The sequence below is a fragment of the Drosophila subpulchrella genome, chromosome 2L (assembly GCF_014743375.2).
Source record: "Drosophila subpulchrella strain 33 F10 #4 breed RU33 chromosome 2L, RU_Dsub_v1.1 Primary Assembly, whole genome shotgun sequence".
Taxonomy (NCBI): Eukaryota; Metazoa; Arthropoda; class Insecta; order Diptera; family Drosophilidae; genus Drosophila; species Drosophila subpulchrella.
In genome coordinates, this window is record NC_050610.1 from 1,326,333 (window position 1) to 1,345,312 (window position 18,980).

At 44.8% G+C, this 18,980-nt stretch overlaps 4 protein-coding genes across 5 annotated transcripts; 3 read left to right on the forward strand and 1 right to left on the reverse strand.

Moving 5' to 3' along the window:
- Positions 1–749: 749 nt before the first annotated feature.
- LOC119548355 (WASH complex subunit 3) lies at positions 750–1,543 on the forward strand. The gene is made up of 3 exons (XM_037855570.1): positions 750–859; positions 914–1,353; positions 1,415–1,543. Exons 1-3 carry the CDS (start codon positions 815–817, stop codon positions 1,452–1,454), a joined length of 525 nt encoding a protein of 174 aa, XP_037711498.1. The 5' UTR covers positions 750–814; the 3' UTR covers positions 1,455–1,543.
- On the reverse strand, positions 1,532–2,734 carry LOC119548356 (60S ribosomal protein L44). The gene is made up of 3 exons (XM_037855571.1): positions 2,580–2,734; positions 2,230–2,403; positions 1,532–1,771 (listed from the first exon to the last, which is right to left on the reverse strand). The coding sequence occupies exons 1-3, from the start codon at positions 2,580–2,582 to the stop codon at positions 1,634–1,636; spliced, it is 315 nt and encodes a 104-aa protein (XP_037711499.1). The 5' UTR covers positions 2,583–2,734; the 3' UTR covers positions 1,532–1,633.
- Positions 2,735–3,820: 1,086 nt separating this feature from the next.
- LOC119547467 lies at positions 3,821–4,425 on the forward strand. 2 transcript variants are annotated; one of them, XM_037854352.1, is made up of 3 exons: positions 3,821–3,959; positions 4,016–4,094; positions 4,163–4,425. In XM_037854352.1, exons 1-3 carry the CDS (start codon positions 3,853–3,855, stop codon positions 4,370–4,372), a joined length of 396 nt encoding a protein of 131 aa, XP_037710280.1. In that variant the 5' UTR covers positions 3,821–3,852; the 3' UTR covers positions 4,373–4,425. The 2 variants fall into 2 exon arrangements, with proteins under 2 accessions (XP_037710280.1, XP_037710281.1); XM_037854353.1 differs by having other exon boundaries at positions 4,019–4,094.
- Positions 4,426–5,494: 1,069 nt separating this feature from the next.
- LOC119548581 (multiple epidermal growth factor-like domains protein 8) lies at positions 5,495–18,972 on the forward strand. The gene is made up of 6 exons (XM_037855899.1): positions 5,495–6,083; positions 6,408–6,824; positions 7,171–9,093; positions 9,667–12,060; positions 12,270–14,688; positions 16,471–18,972. The coding sequence occupies exons 1-6, from the start codon at positions 5,724–5,726 to the stop codon at positions 17,637–17,639; spliced, it is 8,682 nt and encodes a 2,893-aa protein (XP_037711827.1). The 5' UTR covers positions 5,495–5,723; the 3' UTR covers positions 17,640–18,972.
- Positions 18,973–18,980: the final 8 nt, after the last annotated feature.

Sequence of the window (18,980 nt, forward strand, 5' to 3'; positions counted from 1 at the left end):
GAACGTACATAATACTCAAAAAATACCATTCACACATTTCATGTTAAGATATAATAAAGTGGATAAATAAAATATTAAAAACCAAACTATGACTGTAGTTTAAATGGTTTCGTGAGAGATTATTTAGGTGAGTTTGTAATAATTCAATTTTCCATTGGAGTAAGAATTATTTTCTGAAGATATTTTGAGAAAACTAAATATATTTAAATATTCACTGCATAGTATAAGCATTAAAAAATGCTATATTTTGAAGAACAAGTTTTAACTCCAATTTGAACCGTTTAAATATATTTACTTTATATTTATATTTTTTTTAAAAATAATTAATATTACTCGGATATTGCCCATAATTTAATTTATTGGGGGCTGTCCAATGGACAGTGTCCATATATTACGCAACCACATAGTGGAAAGGTGTCAGCCGAATAATTAAGGCTGTTAAAGAAGTTAATGTTTATCATCGAAAAACTATTTACATTAAGGAAGATATCAAAAATAAGTAAAATTAGGATTACGTACTATATGGACAGCTTTATATAAGAGAGAGTTAGGCCTAATTTAAAATGAGTTGGCAAACTGATATCCGTGACTAAGGTAATCACAGGTAATAACTTAACATATGTTTGTTATTTTGAAAATGGCATAGACCCTTGTTCAAACTCGGCGCACAGTTAACCGTTTTGAGTTTTGCGGAAAATACCTCAATCTATGTATAAGTTCACGGTAACAAAAAATACTTAACATTACAACGGTAGAAACCTGGCAACCCTGAAAGCTGCGAAAAATAAGGCTGGTAAAAAAACACAAAAAGAATATGGATGCAACTTCAGTAATTACGGGAGATGTGGATAAAACACAGGTAAATGGGATTCTACTAGGGATAGTGTATCCTTTCACCAAGTTATTTTTCTAGATACCGCCGCTGAATCAGAAGCGCATCCTGGCCTTCGTCAATCACTTCCTCGTCAGCACTTGCACCTTCCTAAATGAATTTGCCCTGGGCTGTGAGACAAAGTTTGTGGAGATGGAGCGGCAACTACAAAAGACGGAGGCCGCCCTCATCATCCTGGAGGCCAAGCTGGCGTCCATACCCACCGAACACCATGTAGCGGACGAACCATCCAGGATCCCAGAGCCATCCGAGGAACTCAACGAACCAGCTCCAATACTAGACTCTAAGGTGCCATCCGCAGACAGCCAACCCGAACCGGAAGATCCGCCTGAATGCGTCGGAGTGCGTGCTTGCGATGATCTGCGCTACAGGAAGTTCTTTAAAATGGTTCAAGTGGGAGTCCCCGCGCCGGCGGTCAAGCAGAAAATGAAATCAGAAGGCCTGGAGCCACGAATTTTGGAGTAAGTTGTGTGCTTAGGCTGTGCACCATATGTCCTACATCAACCGTACGTTTCATTCCAGTACGCCCAATCTGATCCTGGCAGACGGACTGCGTGAGTGAACGACTGGTAGAAGACCAAACCCACTTTGTGATATAGCAACTTTTGCTACACTCTTCAATTAAACATTTTGTAAGGCTTACGTCTACAAGTTTGTTTTGTTTTATTTGCCGGAATGGAGCGGCGCGAAAACAAGTTAAAACCACTTCGTTAGCAAAAAAGAGTTTCGGTTTAAAGGAGCCTAGAACTGGATCATCTGTCCCTTGCGCTTCTTGTCACCGCCCAGCTCGAAGTGCTTGCAACGCTTCAGGGGAGTTTGCTTGCGGTACTTGCACTCGGTGCACTCCATACGCAGCACAATCTTCTTGGTGGTCTTGGCCTGAAATGGTATAAAAACGTCGATTAGCAAAGATAACAAAATGGTCGTTGATTTATAGGGTTGTCTGAAGCTGCAGGTGGGGCGCCATGGGCGGGGATGCCACATAACGCTGCCTTCTCGGCCGCACCGGTGCAACAACACTTTTGATCTGGCACAGTTTTTTCCCACCAAAAAGCATAATGCTCAACGAGCGCAGCGATTTAGTTCTACGAAGCGCCATTTAGATTCTACACCTGCTACCAAGACTGTCGGGTCTAAGGTCTAACCTTATTTCGGTTATTTACAATTTACAATGGCCGGTTTGACAAATCGTTCAGCAGGGGCGATTTGAGCACAGGGTTCTGTAACCCGGCAGAAAACCCCTGTAAATTCAATAATCTTGACAACTTTTCAGGCAAAACCTTTTGATCTACGACAGTATGGTGGCAGGTAAACTTCTTCCGGACGCGGGAACTCACCTTCTTCCTGAAGATAGGCTTGGTCTGACCTCCGAAACCCTGCTGTTTCCTGTCGTAACGACGCCTGCCCTGAGCACCCTTGCGCTCCTTGGACTTCTTGTACTGCGTCACCTTGTGCAGCTTGTGGACCTTGCACTTCTTGCAGAAAGTGCGACGCTGTTTTGGTACGTTCACCTGCAGGCGGGAAATGGAAAGCAATTAGAACCGTACTTCTTCGAGCAGCGAACGGCCACGCACTTGGAGCACGGCGCCCCCCACATTCCGTTCTATGAGACAGCCATGCTACGATTTCCGCTCTCGATTTCGGCCATGTTCAGCGCGGACGTTCGGCGAGTTCGGAGATCGCTTACCATCTTGAAAAGATAATCCTGATAATGCAAAAACTATGCAAAATTGCCGAAATCACGAAACTAGGCACGTGTTGTCGTCGCGCAGGAAACGCAGCGAAAAGAAAAGGAAAGAAGAAGAGTCGTTAGAGGTGGGCAGAAAATAATGTGGCTGCGTTGCTGTCGTGAGTATCGTACGTGACAAACGAGTAGTTCCATCACTGTTGTAACTTTTGAAAATAAAAGAAGACACTTTGTCCATAATATAAATTTCAAGTGCTTTCTGACCGAGAGTGAAAGAATATTTCAAATAATAATTAATTGTCCAATAGCTTGCCTTGCAATCTGTTTTGTTTTTTAAGTGTTCATGTAAGAAAGAGATGCCAACTTGATTCCTAGACCGGCAGGGAGCTGCCAACTGTGTTTTTAGACTGAAAAAGGAATGATTTCGCTAGAGGTGACACCTCGATGTCAAACCGTGTGGACTGTCGACATATACAATTAAAATATCGTTTTCGTATGACTATCGAATAAAATTAATTTAATACTGTTCAGCAGATGGTGTTTCTGCAACCGAATTTCGATTCACCGGCGAAATCCGCCTAGTACTCACATCGACAAAATCCGTGCGCCAGCTATAGAAGGCTAATAGGGTATTCAGAAACTTTTTATTCCATAGTGCTTACTATCGGAGATTGATAGAGGCTTTTCGTCAGGACCATTTTTCGCCCCGGTACTCAGATAAAGGCAGTTTGCGCTTTAGCGATACAATTCCGCATAATTCCTCCATAAGTCGCTGCAGCTTTAAATGGGACCGCACATGCAAATCGATACAGTATTTGTTCTAGTTTAATGTAGTTTATTTTTGAACTTGGCGTTTCGGGATATTTTTCGGGAAGGAAATGCATTTGAAATGCAATGGCGCCGTTATAAATAAAATGGTTGTTAGTGCAGGCCCAAGAAGCCTTTAAAAGGCTCGGAACTCAGCCACTGATCTCATCTTGAAAATAAATTTCCTATGCTTTTTTTTAAGGAAATGACCAACCTCCAGCTTATGTTCTCCCTGTCAAGACCTGGCACGGGTTTGCTTATACCGATCAGCTGTTCGCCTCAGCGATTCTCTATGTGAACAGGAATTCGCTTAAAGTTGCAACAACGATATTTAAGCGGCTGTGTGCAGAGGGTATAAGCTAAGGAAATACCAGAAAAAGTACCAGAAACTACGGCCGCGCAAAGAATACAAAATTTAATCTTTCACTGTGTTCGTGCAGAAGCTGTGTCGAAAACATTAAAAGAAATGGAGGGAAGTGCAGATCCACAGAAAAACCTTGATGGGAAGGAGCATGCCGAGTTGGACTTCGCTCCCTATATGAGCTTCCTGCCGGACGTACTCCCGCACAGAAAGTAAGTTCTGGCCAAATGGATTTTGTTAGTTTGTTCTAATATAAGTAGATTTTTAGCAGAACAACCAGTAATGCTATCTCCGATGAGCTCTCGAGTGATGAATCGCTAGACTCCTCCACCATCAGCTACATTGATGTAAGTTGCTCTATTGATGTAAGATAATATTACATTATAATATTAAAATTATACGTGTGCTTTCATAGAGAGGAGAAGAGCCATCTCCAGCCATGGCTATGTGTAGGATGCTAGGCAAATTTCTGCAGCACCAGCAGAACAACCCCGTTTCCCGTCCGAGGCCCATTTTGGGTTATTGGATATCGGAGCTGAACAGCATGCGTCCGGAAGATGCCGCTAAAGTAGAGAAGAAAATGACTATGCTTCTGTGGGACGAGAAGGAAGCTTTAAACTATTAAATTACATACACGTATAAATAAAAACATCCACATCTGTTGAACATTCCATTTAATTGCTTTGTTGATTATCCTTTCTGATCGCCCTAAACGAACCGAAACCAAAGAAGAAAATAACATGCATATTGTGCATTCCTGAAAAACGCAAAACTAAGTACCATTTCGAAAATAGCAAGGAGTTTCCCATAGCTGTTGAAAAATTAATCAAGGAGGAGAGTTTCGTTCGGGTAAACGTATGGAATCGAAATTATTGAGAGCCCGAGACCACAATATCCTACGAAAAGTGGCGTCTTCGGAAAATCTTCGAAAATAAACAGATCGGTTTGCACCCTTTATATCATGTATAACACTTCTCTTAATTACATCGTTTCTGTAATGCTTTTTGATTATTTGATGAGGTCCAAGACACCTTTCTTTGCCATCGGTTTTTCTCGCTTTCCATTGAACATTTATTTTTATTCCAATTAAATTGTCATTTTTTATTAACATTCAAAATTTTTCCCTACAACAGCTGACTGTTGCTAAAATGCATCTTCGCAAAAAATCCAACAACGCAATGTAAAGACATCACCTAAGTTCTTAAAAAATACTAAATAAAAATAGTGAAATACTGAATTTATTTGATTGTCCGGTTCCACATTCCGCTGAAGCGGATTGTTTTGGTTCAACTACAAAAGGTCGTCTCGTCGGCAAAATGTAGTCCGTTAACTATAGCCAAACGATTAGGCAGTCGATCTTGCGGAGTGTAATGACTCTTCCCATCTCTTTCTACCATATGCAATTCTATTGAAGAAAAAGTCGCTGGAGCTGAAATACCCTCTGTCTGAAGAGACTATAAGGTAGTTGACAAAAAGAACCGGTTAATTTGATTCCCTCGGAAAAAAGTGATCATTGAATCTGGAAATAGTAAGTGCTAGTATAGGATGTAGATATCATGGGCAGGGCCTTATTGAGTTTGTAGAGAACAGCTGATATTCAACGTTTCAACAGTTTAAGGAATACCCTAAATAAAAACAGTATGACCAAACATCTTAAAAATCCTAGCAAATGGGACAATTAACATTCAACTATCGACTTTCAGGCAAATCGGACTATCGATTTTTGATTAGATAAAATCCCGATAGATGATTAGCACTGTAAATAAATCGAAGTATTTTCAACAATTTTCTGGCGAAAATAATTGGAAATAGCGAATACAACGGCAGCCAAAACCGGATGCGCTGGTGGCCCGGGCCCAGCGGCTAGTCGTGTGCAATGGCAGAAGCCAGCGGACGCTGGCTGGAGTGAACTGAACAGCCAAAACGGCACCCAGTGATATACGGCCAAAAATTTGCATAAAAAGTGGGCGATTAAAATGCAGAAAATGTACGCGTTGCTCGCAACCTTGACATTCTGGACGCTACTGCTGCGGTCGGAACAGGCAAACCCGACGCCGTCGGTGCCGTGCGATCGCAGCCGGAAGGTGTTCACAGAGCCCTACGGCGAGATCTCCGATGGACCCTCCGGCTTCAATTACACCCAGGACTCGCACTGCGAGTGGCTCATCAAGGCGCGCAACGACAGCCAGTTCATCACGCTGACCTTCCACAGCATGGGCACCGAGTGCTCCTACGACTACATCTACGTCTACGACGGGGACTCCTTCAACTCGACACTGCTGGGCAGCTTCAGCGGGCGGACGCAGCCCCAGCGACTAGTGGCCCGCAGCGGGAGCGTGAGTATTGCACCCCTTTTATGGCCCTGCAGGAGTGGAGGAAACGGTTCACTTTCTTTCCCCTTTTCAAAACAAGGTTTCAAGTAGATCACGTAGGAAATATTTTGACGCTCAAATAGTGTTTATGGAGCATGTATCACAACATGGGCTAAGGATTTGGTCATACACAGATTCGACTCAATAGTCCTATACAGTTATTGTTGTCGAGCCAATAGTTGTTGCTACGCGTTAGTAGGAATTATAGGAAACGATTAACCCACTCGTAAAGGGCTATACTCTCTGTATTCTGTGTTCCTTCAACTCTGAGTTTAACCTCTCCTTCAGATGCTTATCCTGATGTACAGCGATACAAACTACGTCCTAGATGGCTTTCGCGCCTCCTACTACATATCAAACTGTCTGAACAACTGCCACAATCATGGAAAGTGCGTGGGCCACCAGTGCGTATGCCACGGCGAGTGGGTGGGGCCTGACTGCGAGGATGAGGCCTGTCCGCATCGCTGTGGCGAAAGTCAAGGACGAGGTCGATGCCAGAAGAGCATCTGTCACTGCTCACGCGGGTTTAGCGGCCGCCTCTGCGATCTAAGCGATCATCCAGCGGGCAGCAGTTGGCGCTGGCTGGCCACCGACGCCGAAGGCATGACTCCCCGTGCCGCCCACACCGCCGTTTACATGGAGGACGAGGATGCTCTTTACGTGTTCGGCGGTTACGACCTGAACAACGTTATTAGCACTCTTCAGGTAATGTCGTTCAACAAGTATATTGATTTTATTAAAAAGTTTATAGTTAAAAAATAAAATATTATAATATCAATAGAATACTAACACAAAAAATTATACTGACCGAATATTTATCAATGATCAATGAAAATTGATAGAGGTCTGGCAGTTAGCCACAGCACCTTTTTTAATTATTTTATTTTTTAAATTAAAAATGGTAAAACACACACATAAACACATTTTACTAAAAGCTTTTCCCTCAAAAAAAAAATTGTGAAAAATTTCATCTTTTGCGTTACAAGTATATTATCCCTTAAGACTGTTGAAAGTGGTATATTTCTTAACAAATTATTTTGTTATTTTTCAGATTTATCGCTTCAGCACCAGCCAGTGGGAGGATGAATGGGGCATTGCCCTGCAGAGCCGCCGTCACTTCTATCACCCGCAAAAAATCGATCATACGTTGCTAAAGGCTGTGCTTCAGCACAAAAACGAGGACGAGGCCAAGCTCTGGGGTCTGAACAGCGACGTGAGCTTTTTCAGGAACATTCTGTACACCTTGGCGGAATCCAATCTGCACCAACGTCGCACGCGGTCCTCCCTTCCTCTTACCATTGTGAACGCCAACTCGACGGACGAAGAGTTAAACGAGTATCTAGAGGATATACTGGAGGAGGTAACGGATCATAAGCCTCACGGACGATATGGCCATGCAGCGGATCGTGTGCCCGGCGGCTTTGTTATCTACGGTGGCAAGCATGACAATGGTAGTTTCTACAGTGATCTCTGGCAGTACAACAACACGGAGAGTGGTGGCAAGTGGAAGCAGATGGCCATTAGATCGAAGGTTAAGCCGCCAGCTTTGGCTAGGCATACGCTAAATACTGCTGGATCTAATCTCTATATATTTGGCGGTAGTCTGGAGACGGGTGAATTCTCATCCAGCGTATATCGCATTCCACTTCCCCTCTCCGAGGATTCACAATGGGAGCTGGTGCAACCTAGAGGAGGAAAGACGTTAGACGTTCGTCTGGCAGCGCATTCAACCGTCTACTACAAAGCCACAAATTCGCTAATTGTGTTTGGTGGAATCATGACAAGCTTAGCCCGCTTCTCAAAGCTCTCGGATCGCATTTACGCTTTTCAACTGGATCAGATGCATTGGACGGAGATTTTATACCCGAGAACAGCGCTAAGGGACACCAATATACCCAGGGAGCGAGCATTCCACACGGCCACCATATCGGGCAATTATATGGTAGTATTCGGGGGCTATACGCACCGCCACAACAAGGATGAGATTTGCTACGACAACCAGATGTACTGGTACCATCTAAGCTGCCACATTTGGATTAATCAGGTTGTGTCCGCCGAGGATAGCTTGTATCCGAAACCACAGGGCGTTTTTGCCCAAGCCGCGGCTTTGCGCCGAAATCACACACTTTTGATTGTGGGTGGCTACCATGGCAATGTTAATGCTGATCTTTTTGCCTACGAATTGCCCCAGGTGCTGAGGGTGGAGAATACTCTTTACAATCCGGAGATCTCTTGCAGATTGCATGCCTCGCACACCGCTTGTCTTTCGAATCCGGAATGTGGATGGTGCTCGGCAGATAGTAGCTGCTACGGACGCACCATCGGCGCCAATTGCACAACCAATCTTCAGACCACCAGATGCCCAGGGATATGTCCCTCTCTAGGCGATTGCCACTCTTGTTTAGTCCATGGCTCGCAATGGGGAAAATCATCCGGAAATAAAGCAGCTTTTTCGGTGGCCAGCAAACTTGGATTAAACGAATGCACATGGTGTGTCCAAAATGCAAAATGCCACCACCGGGATGACAACTACGGGATTTGCGGAGATAGTTCAGGCTGGTGGGGTGACAAAGGCACGGAGATTCGTCGACCCTCGCTGTGCACAAGTACTGACAGACGCCCGGGACTTACGTACATCAAGTACCACTTTCCGATCAACTATACCATGCCGGATTACGTGGGTATTGTGAATGCCACTATGGTGGATTTTGCCTCACCGCCGTTTACCACATATTTTGAGCACAAACTCGAGGGAGAAATGCTGGCCCGTTTAGTAGGATTCGTGCGTCCGCAACATAAGTGGAACAACTCGGCAATCCAGGTGTGCACCAGCTACTCTTCGGCGGTTTTGCGTGTTGGCCTAGGTCTTTACCTTGATGAGCTTGTCAATGTCACCACGCAGAGCTCAAACCAGAGCTACTGCAGCAACGTCCAGCTGCCCACCACAGAGCAACCATTCACCATTGATTTCCAGGTGCGTTGAATAAATTTATTCTGGGTGTTACATAACCCGGTTCAAAATCACGTAGACGGTTTAAAATCAAGAAGAAAAGCTTCAAAAAAAAAAAACGATGGCAGAATAATAGAAAGCAGTTATTGCATAAGTGGGAGAACTGTCTCCAGTGTTTTTTTTAACTTATTTTTGATTTTTATGTTAAGACACATACTGGGATTTTGTATATTTTCTTTTTTTTTTTTTTACCAATAAGCAGTTTTGTTTGCACTAGGCCTTCTTTTTATCCAGGAGCTGTAGCAACATGCTCTTCAAAAATAGTAACACCTGTTACGAAATAAAAATCTGTAGAAGTAGCAGCACAAGAGTAAAAAGTTTGCCACGCCTATCACGCTACGATATGAAGAGCGCCTATATTTTTAAAGGTTTTATAAATGCGATTTTGTTTTGTTGGTCAATACACATCCACGAAATCAATTCAAAAATCTTTCTGTTCATAGAAAAGTTATGAGAAATAAATGTTATGACCGGTAGTTAAGGCCAGTTCGCCAAATCGGAATATCAACTTAATTATTTTCCCTAAATCGTCTACAGGCTCGTCGAAGGATTGGAGGGAACGGAATTTACAACGCCTATCAAAAGACCAAAATGGAACTTCAACACTTGCATAACGGCCAATTAAACGCATTTACATTTGAGTACTTGGAGCCGTACTACTCCGGCAAATGCACCCAGTATTCTAACTGCCTCCACTGTCTCACGGATGCTTCCTGTGCCTGGTGCCCCCTTACCAGCGTCTGCCACCTGCGATCCGTGAACGAGACTGAAGTGTGCAAGAAAGAGGATCCGAAAACCTACCATTGGTCTTACCTGATCAGCCAGCCCAGTCAATGCTCGAACTGCACAAACTACGTAAGCTGCGAGGCCTGCGCCCAGAGTGGAGAGTGCGAATGGTGGACGGAGGACGCCCGTTGCGGCAGGATCGGAAAATCCAACAGCAGCGTGCGGGCGGTAGAGCATTGCCCCAGGTCCTGCAGGGAACGCCATGGCTGCCAGGAGTGCCTCGGCGAGCGAGGACGATGCGTTTGGTGCGAGGCCAGCTCCCAGTGCTTCAGTTTCTCCGTGTACACAAGTGAGTATCAGTTTGGAATGTGCCGCGAATGGATGGACCAGGTAGTAAGTCGCCAGCCGCACGAGCTGGCCGATCAGAAGCACCACCAGCCGCCGCATCTATTACAGCAGCAGTGCAAGTCCTGCGAGCAGCACCGAAACTGTTCCTCTTGTCTGCGAACCTTGAGCTGCGGTTGGTGCTTCGATCGCGACAATCCCATCGAAGGTATTTGCATGCAGGGCGATTTCAGCTACAGTGCTGGCAATTGCTCTCTGGCTTTGAATAGTTCTTCCCATCATGATGCGGAGTGGGCGTACGCACAGTGTCCGGATGTCGATGAGTGTGGACTGGGCCTCCATGATTGCCACAAGGAGGCGAAGTGCACTAACACCCAGGGCAGCTATAATTGCCACTGCAGAAGAGGCTATATAGGCGACGGCAAGTTTAGCTGTGTCAGGACGTGTTATGAGTTGTGCCAAAATGGGAATTGCTCGGGTCCTCCCGATTACACCTGTCGCTGTGCTTTGGGCTGGACCGGAGCCGATTGTGGACTAAGTTGTGGCTGTAACAATCATTCGACTTGCATTGAGAGACTGGGGAAATGTGATCAGTGCCAGGATTGGTCGGAAGGTGAGAAATGCGAGAGATGTCGACAGGGGAGCTACGGGAACGCCACCGCTCCACACGGATGCCTTCCGTGCGAGTGTAACGGTCACGGACACCAAGATCTTGGCATCTGTAATGTCAGCAACGGAGAATGCTACTGCAAGGACAACACCCAGGGAATCAACTGTGACTTGTGCGCTCCCGGATATTACGGAGATCCCAGAGCCGGCGGAAAATGCTACTACCAATGTGAGTCCAGAGGAATACTAACCAATATTGGAACGAGTGCCATTGGCTCGTATCAGTCCTATCGATCACCCTGGGGCGCCAGCCTAGAAGTAAAGGAGTGCTTGTGGATACTGCAACCGAAGACCCTTCAGGCGGAGAAGTCGCTTCTTCAGCTGGAGTTTCAGTGGCAGAGTCTGGCCATGGATTGTGATGAGAACGCCGTGTATATATACGATAGTCTGCCGGACCTGACAGGTGCCACCCAGCAGAATCAACTGCTGGCCGTGGTTTGTGCTCCCTACAGTTCAGCCAGGATTATCGAAGCCCGTTCCAGTCACGTCACGGTTCACTATAAACAGGGCAGTGAAAGACGACACTTTGGATTCAATGCCCTCTACTCCGTTATGAATTGCGTGGCCGGAAGCTGTCTACCCCCTCACATCTGCGATGCCGAACAACGTTGCGTTTGTCCAGCCGGATATGTGGGCGCAAGTTGCGAGATTGAGATCTGTCCGAGCAACTGTAACGCCAAAAGAATGCAGGGATTCTGCGACACAGAGTACGGCAGGTGCATCTGCAGTAACGCCAATTATGCGGGGGCAGATTGCGGTACGCTAGTTCAGCGGAACCACCTGGTAATAACGGAGCTATTCAATACGCAATTGCTAAGTGAAAGTCTGGAGCACCTTAGAAAGACGATACCACGATTTGGACACTCGGTGAACGCGGATCGCAGGGGATCCCTTTGGATGTTTGGTGGGTATTCACCCAATCACGGACCTCTGAACGATTTTCGGCAGTTCGACACAAAGAATAGCACCTGGCTGCAGGTCACAGTGGAGTCGTCGACCCCAGAGGATCGCATGCCCCTTGGTCGGTATTTCCATGCCTCTGAGATCTTCGTGAAAAAGCAAATTATCTACATATATGGAGGAATCGGTGCAAACTCGCAGCTGCTAAATGACTTTTGGATGTTCTCGATACAAAACCAACGATGGAGTCAGATCAAAGTGGAGGTGGAACCAAGCGGAGCGGACTACCAGGTGAGTGCATCGGGAAAATAAGATCTAAAGGTAGTCCTAACAGTCAATAAGATTCACCCTTTATAAATACGTATACTATACCTGATATATCAGATTTAATATAGCGTAATTTTTGTTGATAAGCAAACAGTAAGTTTTGCTTGTGTGTATTTTGTGAAGCTCAATTCACTTTCACCCATGGTAATATATGTATTTATTTATACTTACAGGTGGATTTGCCGCCGCCTCTAGCCGGTCATACGCTTACTCATCTGCGCTATCAGGAACACGAGTCGTTGATTCTGCTTGGCGGATTGACACTAAACAAATCCCGGCCTCTCGAACTGTGGGAGTTCAACCTTGACACGGGTCGATGGCAGCAGCTAGCAGCCGTGGGTGCCAGAATGCCAGTTCTCTATGGCCACACTTCTGTTTACCATCCCGAGACAAACAGTGTTTACCTATTTGGAGGATATTCCACGGAGCCACAGAGCAATCTTTATGCGCTGGACTTGCAGAAGCTGAGCTGGACTGAACTTCCCAGTTTCAGGGAACTTAACACACCCGCCGCGATGCTACCCAGGGCTCGTTATTTCCACTCGGCCGTCAGCACTGAGCACTACATGATCCTTTACGGTGGACGGACGCAGCCATTTAATGGAACAGATGTCCTCATTGCCTATGTGTACGCCTGTAATCAATGGGTGCGGCTGACAGAGGATGTTGAGCTTATAGGACGTGTTCCGGCCTCTAGTTATGCAGAGGACATGGCCATTGATCCGGATACGGGTGTCATCTATGTCATCGGTGGATGGGACGGCAGTTCCACACACAGCCACGTGACCAAGATAACTTTACCGGATGACATTTGCCAACTGTGGAGTAGCGGAAAGTATCAATGCCGGCACTATATGGGCTGCAGCTACTGTACAATTCAGAACACGTATAGTTACAGTAGCCACTGCTTCAGTCATGGACGTACTCCGTGTGCCAATCACAATGGAACCTTGGTGGTCAATAACGGAGCTGTGTGCGATGACGACTGGATGGCGAGCAGGAACTGCTCGAGTTTTGCCACCTGTGGCGCATGTCTGGCAGCGTGGCCAACCCATCAAGAAGTGGCACCCGTCTGCCAGTGGTGTGATGAGTGCGGCATTCGCGGAAGGTGCGTACCTGCCGGGGTGGATTGCGGTTGGAGGAGTGCCTGGTGCAATAAGGAACTGAGTGTGGGCGTTCTGGGCCTGTGTCCCCTACCTCAATGTTACCAATTAAGCTGTGAGAGTTGTATGCTTCAGCCGCAATGCAACTGGGCCAGGAATGAACTGGGCACCGTGGAATGTATAGCCAAGGAGCTGGTGGAAAAGAATCAATACAGGTTGGTCGAAAGCTGTCCCCTACCCTGCCACACCCACGAGAACTGCAGCTTGTGTCTGAGCCAAACGCCCGCTCAGGATCGCCAGGAGTGCAAGTGGTCTACTAAGCTGAATTTGTGCCTGACGCCCAGTTCCCAGCCGCTGCTTTGCGCCGGAGGTGTTTGTGGGCTGGTACTGGAAGCTAGCGAGTTAGAACGCTGCCCAGAACCCTGTCACGTTTACACACAATGTTCGAGCTGCTTGGAGCACGCCCACTGCGGGTGGTGTGCCCGCGAGGGACACAATGGAGATGGCATCTGTACGGAGGGAGCATTGGAGCATAAGCAGGAACATCCTTCACGATCCACTTGCGACCTAATATATGCCAGCTGGCGAAATGATTCACACCTAACACATGCTGATGTTGTGTCCTGGCACTATGTGCAGTGTCCGGCAGAGAATGAGTGTGTAAATGGTCATCACAACTGCGACGCGGTTTCTGAACAGTGTATTGACTTGGACACAGCGGTGGGCTACAAGTGCATCTGCGCCCAGGGATATCGAGAGGAGCAAGGTGTATGCATGCCCGTATGCAGCCAGGGATGCGTCCGTGGCAATTGCGTGAGTCCCGATCAGTGTCAGTGCGACTTTGGCTACGTGGGCGCCAATTGCAGCATCCAGTGTTTGTGCAATGGTCATTCCAACTGCGAGTCCAGCAGTCGACTGGACATTTGCTTAAAGTGCCACAACAACACGATGGGAGAGCAGTGCGAGAAGTGTCAGCCGCTCTTTGTGGGCAATCCCCGAGAAGGTCATGCTTGTCAACCATGCTTGGACTATTGCCATGGGCACAGTGACGTGTGTGTGGCCTATGATGCGGATCCGGCGGTGTTTAATATGACCCGTTCTGAGTTGGAAAGGATTCTACCGGAAGGGCCCGCGTACAATGCTACCTGCTTGAGATGTGGCAATCACACGGATGGAGACCGCTGTGATAGCTGTTTAACTGGCTACTTCCGCGGCAGCGAGGATTTACGTAAGGAGTGCCGGCCCTGCCAGTGTCATGGACATGGCAACATTTGCGATGCCGTTACCGGCGAGAAATGCAATTGCGCCAACAACACGGAAAGCGATGCCACTTGTACCGCGGGTGGCGGGAAGAACTCTGCGCAGCTCTGCTGGATGGTGCAGTGCTCCAAGTGCCGCGATTCGTACGCCGGCAACCCCACAGATGGTCACCAGTGCTACAAGCAAATAACCGTCGAGTCCCGAATGTGCTTTGATGCCAAGCCCATTGGTAAGTGCTGTTACCATTTGACTAGTCAGAAATAATATAAGCGAAGTCTTTATCCAATTTTAAAGGATCAAAAACTTTTCGCCAATACAGAAGATAAACCATCCAAATTATTATTAATAATATTAATGCAAATTATTGTTAGATATACTACAACTCACATTGCAGAGGGTATATTGATTTCAGTCAGAAGTTTGCAACGCAGTGAAGGAGACGTTTCCGACCCCTTAAAGTAAGAGTCTGTCCGTCCGTTTCTACGCAAACTAGTCTCTCAGTTTTAAAGCTATCGGGCTGAAACTTGCCCAAAAGTCTTATATCTTTTGCAGGTAGTATATAAGTCGGAGCCAGCCGGATCTGACAACTATATCTTATAGCTCCCATAGGAAAATCGGAAAAACAAATTTAAAAAAATATATCTATGGTGTTTTTTAGAATAAAACCTCCAAAGCTTGGAAATAACATTTTTTAAATAGTTTTGAATTTCGAATTAAATTTTATCGAAATCGGACGACTATATCTTATAGTTGCCAAAGGAACGATCGGAAAATTGGTGGAAAAATAATATGAAACAAATTATAGCTTCGTTGTTTTTCAACATATAACCTCATACGCTTGGAAATAACATTTTTTAATTAGTTCTGAATTTTGAATTTAATTTTATCAAAACCGGACGACTATATCATATAGCTGCCATAGGGAACGTTCGGAAAATTGGTAGGAAAATAATATGAAACAAATTATAGCTTCGGTGTTTTTTGACATATTATCTTATACTATTAGGAATATCATTTGTATTTTTATACCCGTTACTCGTAGAGTAAAAGGGTATACTAGATTCGTCGGAAAGTATGTAACAGGCAGAAGGAAGCGTTTCCGACCCCATAAAGTATATATATTCTTGATCAGGATCACTAGCCGAGTCGATCATGTCCGTCTGTCCGTCTGTCCGGATGAACGCTGAGATCTTGGAAACTATGAGAGCTAGGCTATTGAGATTTGGCGTGCAGATTCCTGAGCTTCTTACGCAGCGCAAGTTTGTTTCAATAGAGTGCCACGCCCACTTTTACGCCCACAAACCGCCCAAAACTGTGGCTCCTACAGTTTTGATGCTAGAATAAAAATTTTAACTGAAATGTATTGTTCTCATCAATACCTATCGATTGACTCAAAAAAAGTTTGCCACGCCCACTTTATCGCCCACAAACCGCCCCCAAACTTCAAAAAATCGTAAGTATGAACGTGGATATCTCGGAAACTATCAAAGATATAGAATCGGGATCTCAGATTTAGATTCCGTAGCTGTGTACGCAGCGCAATTTTGTTACGCGAATATGCCACGCCCACTCTAACGCCCACAAACCGCCCAAGCCTGTGGCGCCCACAATTTTCATGCTAGATACAAAATTTTAACTGAACTGTATTGGTCTCGACAATACCTATCGATTGACCCAAAAAAAAAAATTTGCCACGCCCACCCTAACGCCCATAACGCTTAAATCTGTCTACCGCCGGTAGGTGGCGCATTTCAGTCTTGCTTTGCTGCTTGCTTATCTCCATTTCCCTTTGGTCCCTTTAGCTGAGTAACGGGTATCTGATAGTCGAGGCACTCGACTATAGCATTCTTCCTTGTTAAATTTAATAATTATAGCTGCAAGGGTATACAAACTTCGGCTTGCCGAAGTTAACTTCCTTTCTTGTTAATTTTTTATTTATTATGTTTAGATTCAAAACCTAAAACAGTTATATAAATTGGTTATACTTATTTTCCTTTATTTTTCACCACAGAGGAATGCAAATCAAAGCCAGCTGCTTTAAAACCCGGCCAGACGGTGTTCTTTGTGATTCAGCCTCGATTTATGAACGTGGATATTCGCATTATTATTGACGTGACACAAGGCGAATTGGATGTGTTCATGTCGCCCCAGGACGACTCCTTTATAGTTGAGACAAATGAGACGACCGGCTACCACGAGATCTTCCTTGACAACCGTTACAATTGGGGGCCGAAAATAAAGCGCGAGCATCCCCTTAATGTTGCTTTGCCCAGACACGATAACGTAACGATTCAAAAACTATTTTCACCCGAACGTCGCATAGGAGGCGGTGGCCTAGGAGGAGGTGGAGGAGAGAGAATAGGAGCCAATACCTATTATGTGCCCCAGTTGCAGGACTGCAAAAGTCATGGGGGCCACAACTTTATAGTGAAGGATCAGCACGCAAAAGATTTGAGTACACATGTAACGCTCAATCACTGCAATACATTGTTACGTCTATTTGGTCTGAAAAATCGTTTGGTGCTAACCCTGCCTCAACATGCTCACAATCTGAGTGCCACCCGCTTCTTTATTGCTTTGCGAGCGAGCTCCGGACCAGAACCCAGTTACGGATCCGTTGTGTTCCGTCAGGATCAACTGCATATTGACCTGTTTGTGTTCTTCTCAGTGTTCTTCTCCTGCTTTTTCCTCTTCCTCGCCGTCTGCGTGATTGTGTGGAAGGTGAAGCAAGCGGCGGACCTGAGACGAGCTAGGAGACAGCATGTTGTGGAGATGTTGCACCTGGCCAAGCGTCCGTTCGCCCAGATCTTCCTGGCATCGGGCAGCCTTGATGTGGACAGTCCGCAGCCGACCTCCTCCTCCTCCTCGGCTCGTGCCATGCGACAGCGTGCCCGGCAAGCGCTTCTCCTCCAGGAACAATCCGCTGGCGACTCCCAGCCAGTTATGCACCACTCCAGTCGACGCCAATGCTCGCGCATCATGATGGTAGCCATCGAGCCAACCTTTGACAACTTGGCGGCTGTGGGAACGGTGTTCATTAGCTTGCCAGGTCGCTCTCGGGCGCCATTAAGCATTGCCCTAGGATCCACTCTCATTTCCTATTCTCGGCAATATCCCCTGAATGGTCGCCACTTTATGCGCGCTCAAAGGGGTCAAAATATTGCGCATCATCCGGCTTAAACAGGAATCTCTACAGCACGAACAAACTAGTTGTTAGTCTATGTCTAAAAGCCGAACCCACTTTAATATCTGTGCATGTATGTATGTGTGAAGTACATAGAGACATTCTTTTAGATATCGGTGTATATGAATAGAAATTAGTGTAGGTAATTTTTGTACATAACGTTTAGATAACGCAAATAATTATTACTATGTGTACATAAATATGCAACAAAAATTGTGTTAAACGATATCTTGTGCCCGCACAAAGCATCTATATTTATAGTTCATACTTATGAAAAGATAAACATACAGGAAATGGATAAATGTTAAATTTTAAGCATTATTATAAAGGAATATTGGGTCTCGAATATGCAACAGGATACAGAAAAGCATTCACATATTTTAAACACAGAACAAATTTTCGGACTGATTTATATGAAATTTCATTTGGCTAATACGTAGTTTAAAGATAATTTATTATAACTAAAAACGTAACGATCTGAAAAGTTACCAAGTGAAAAGAAATGGAACTTAATGGTACACATACAGCAGAGGGAATTTGATACACAGTAAAGTACTTTTAAGAATGTCAATTTTTTCGAAAAACGGAATGACGCACAAGAACAAGTAGAAGCCATATGAAAAACAAAGAAATCAAGATATACGTATTATTATAGAATACTGAAAGTGTCATAGCAATTAGACATTTATAATTCCGAACTAAAATGGATGTCATTCTCTTTCGCTCAAATAGGTTTCTTTTAGATATACGATATAATTTTTTATTCTCGCGTACCTAGTATATATTTATGAAGTATTATGATATTCCTTCCCTGTTGGTGGCTAGCATTTGCTCAATTAGTTCTTTAGCTCTCTACTGCGCACTCTTACGCACCGGTGTACCTACTATTTTAAGAACAAGAAACTATTTTTATGTACAATCCAGTTTTTTACACACTTGTTATGTTTACACAAAAGCTCACAGACACAAACACGGCTGGAAAAATTTGAATGATTTCTAACATAAATTATTTCGAAAATTATCCGGCTACACATCACAAACGAACAAAATCCTACAGAATCTTTCCTAACACGTAACACTAATCGCAGAAAGCAAAAGGTTGTAAAAATTCTTACTACATCGATTTAGTTTAGAATTCCCTCCTTACATGTGGTACTATTTTTGTATATTTTGAGTTATCGAAATTAGCTAAATTTTTAGAACTGATGTATATTTAAAACAATTATAAAAAATCGTCCCATTTTGCAATATATTTATACATTTTATTTTATATTATTTGTAATTGTTTTTTGCAATAAAAGTAAACCTATGGTATATAAAGTTTATAAACTATTGAC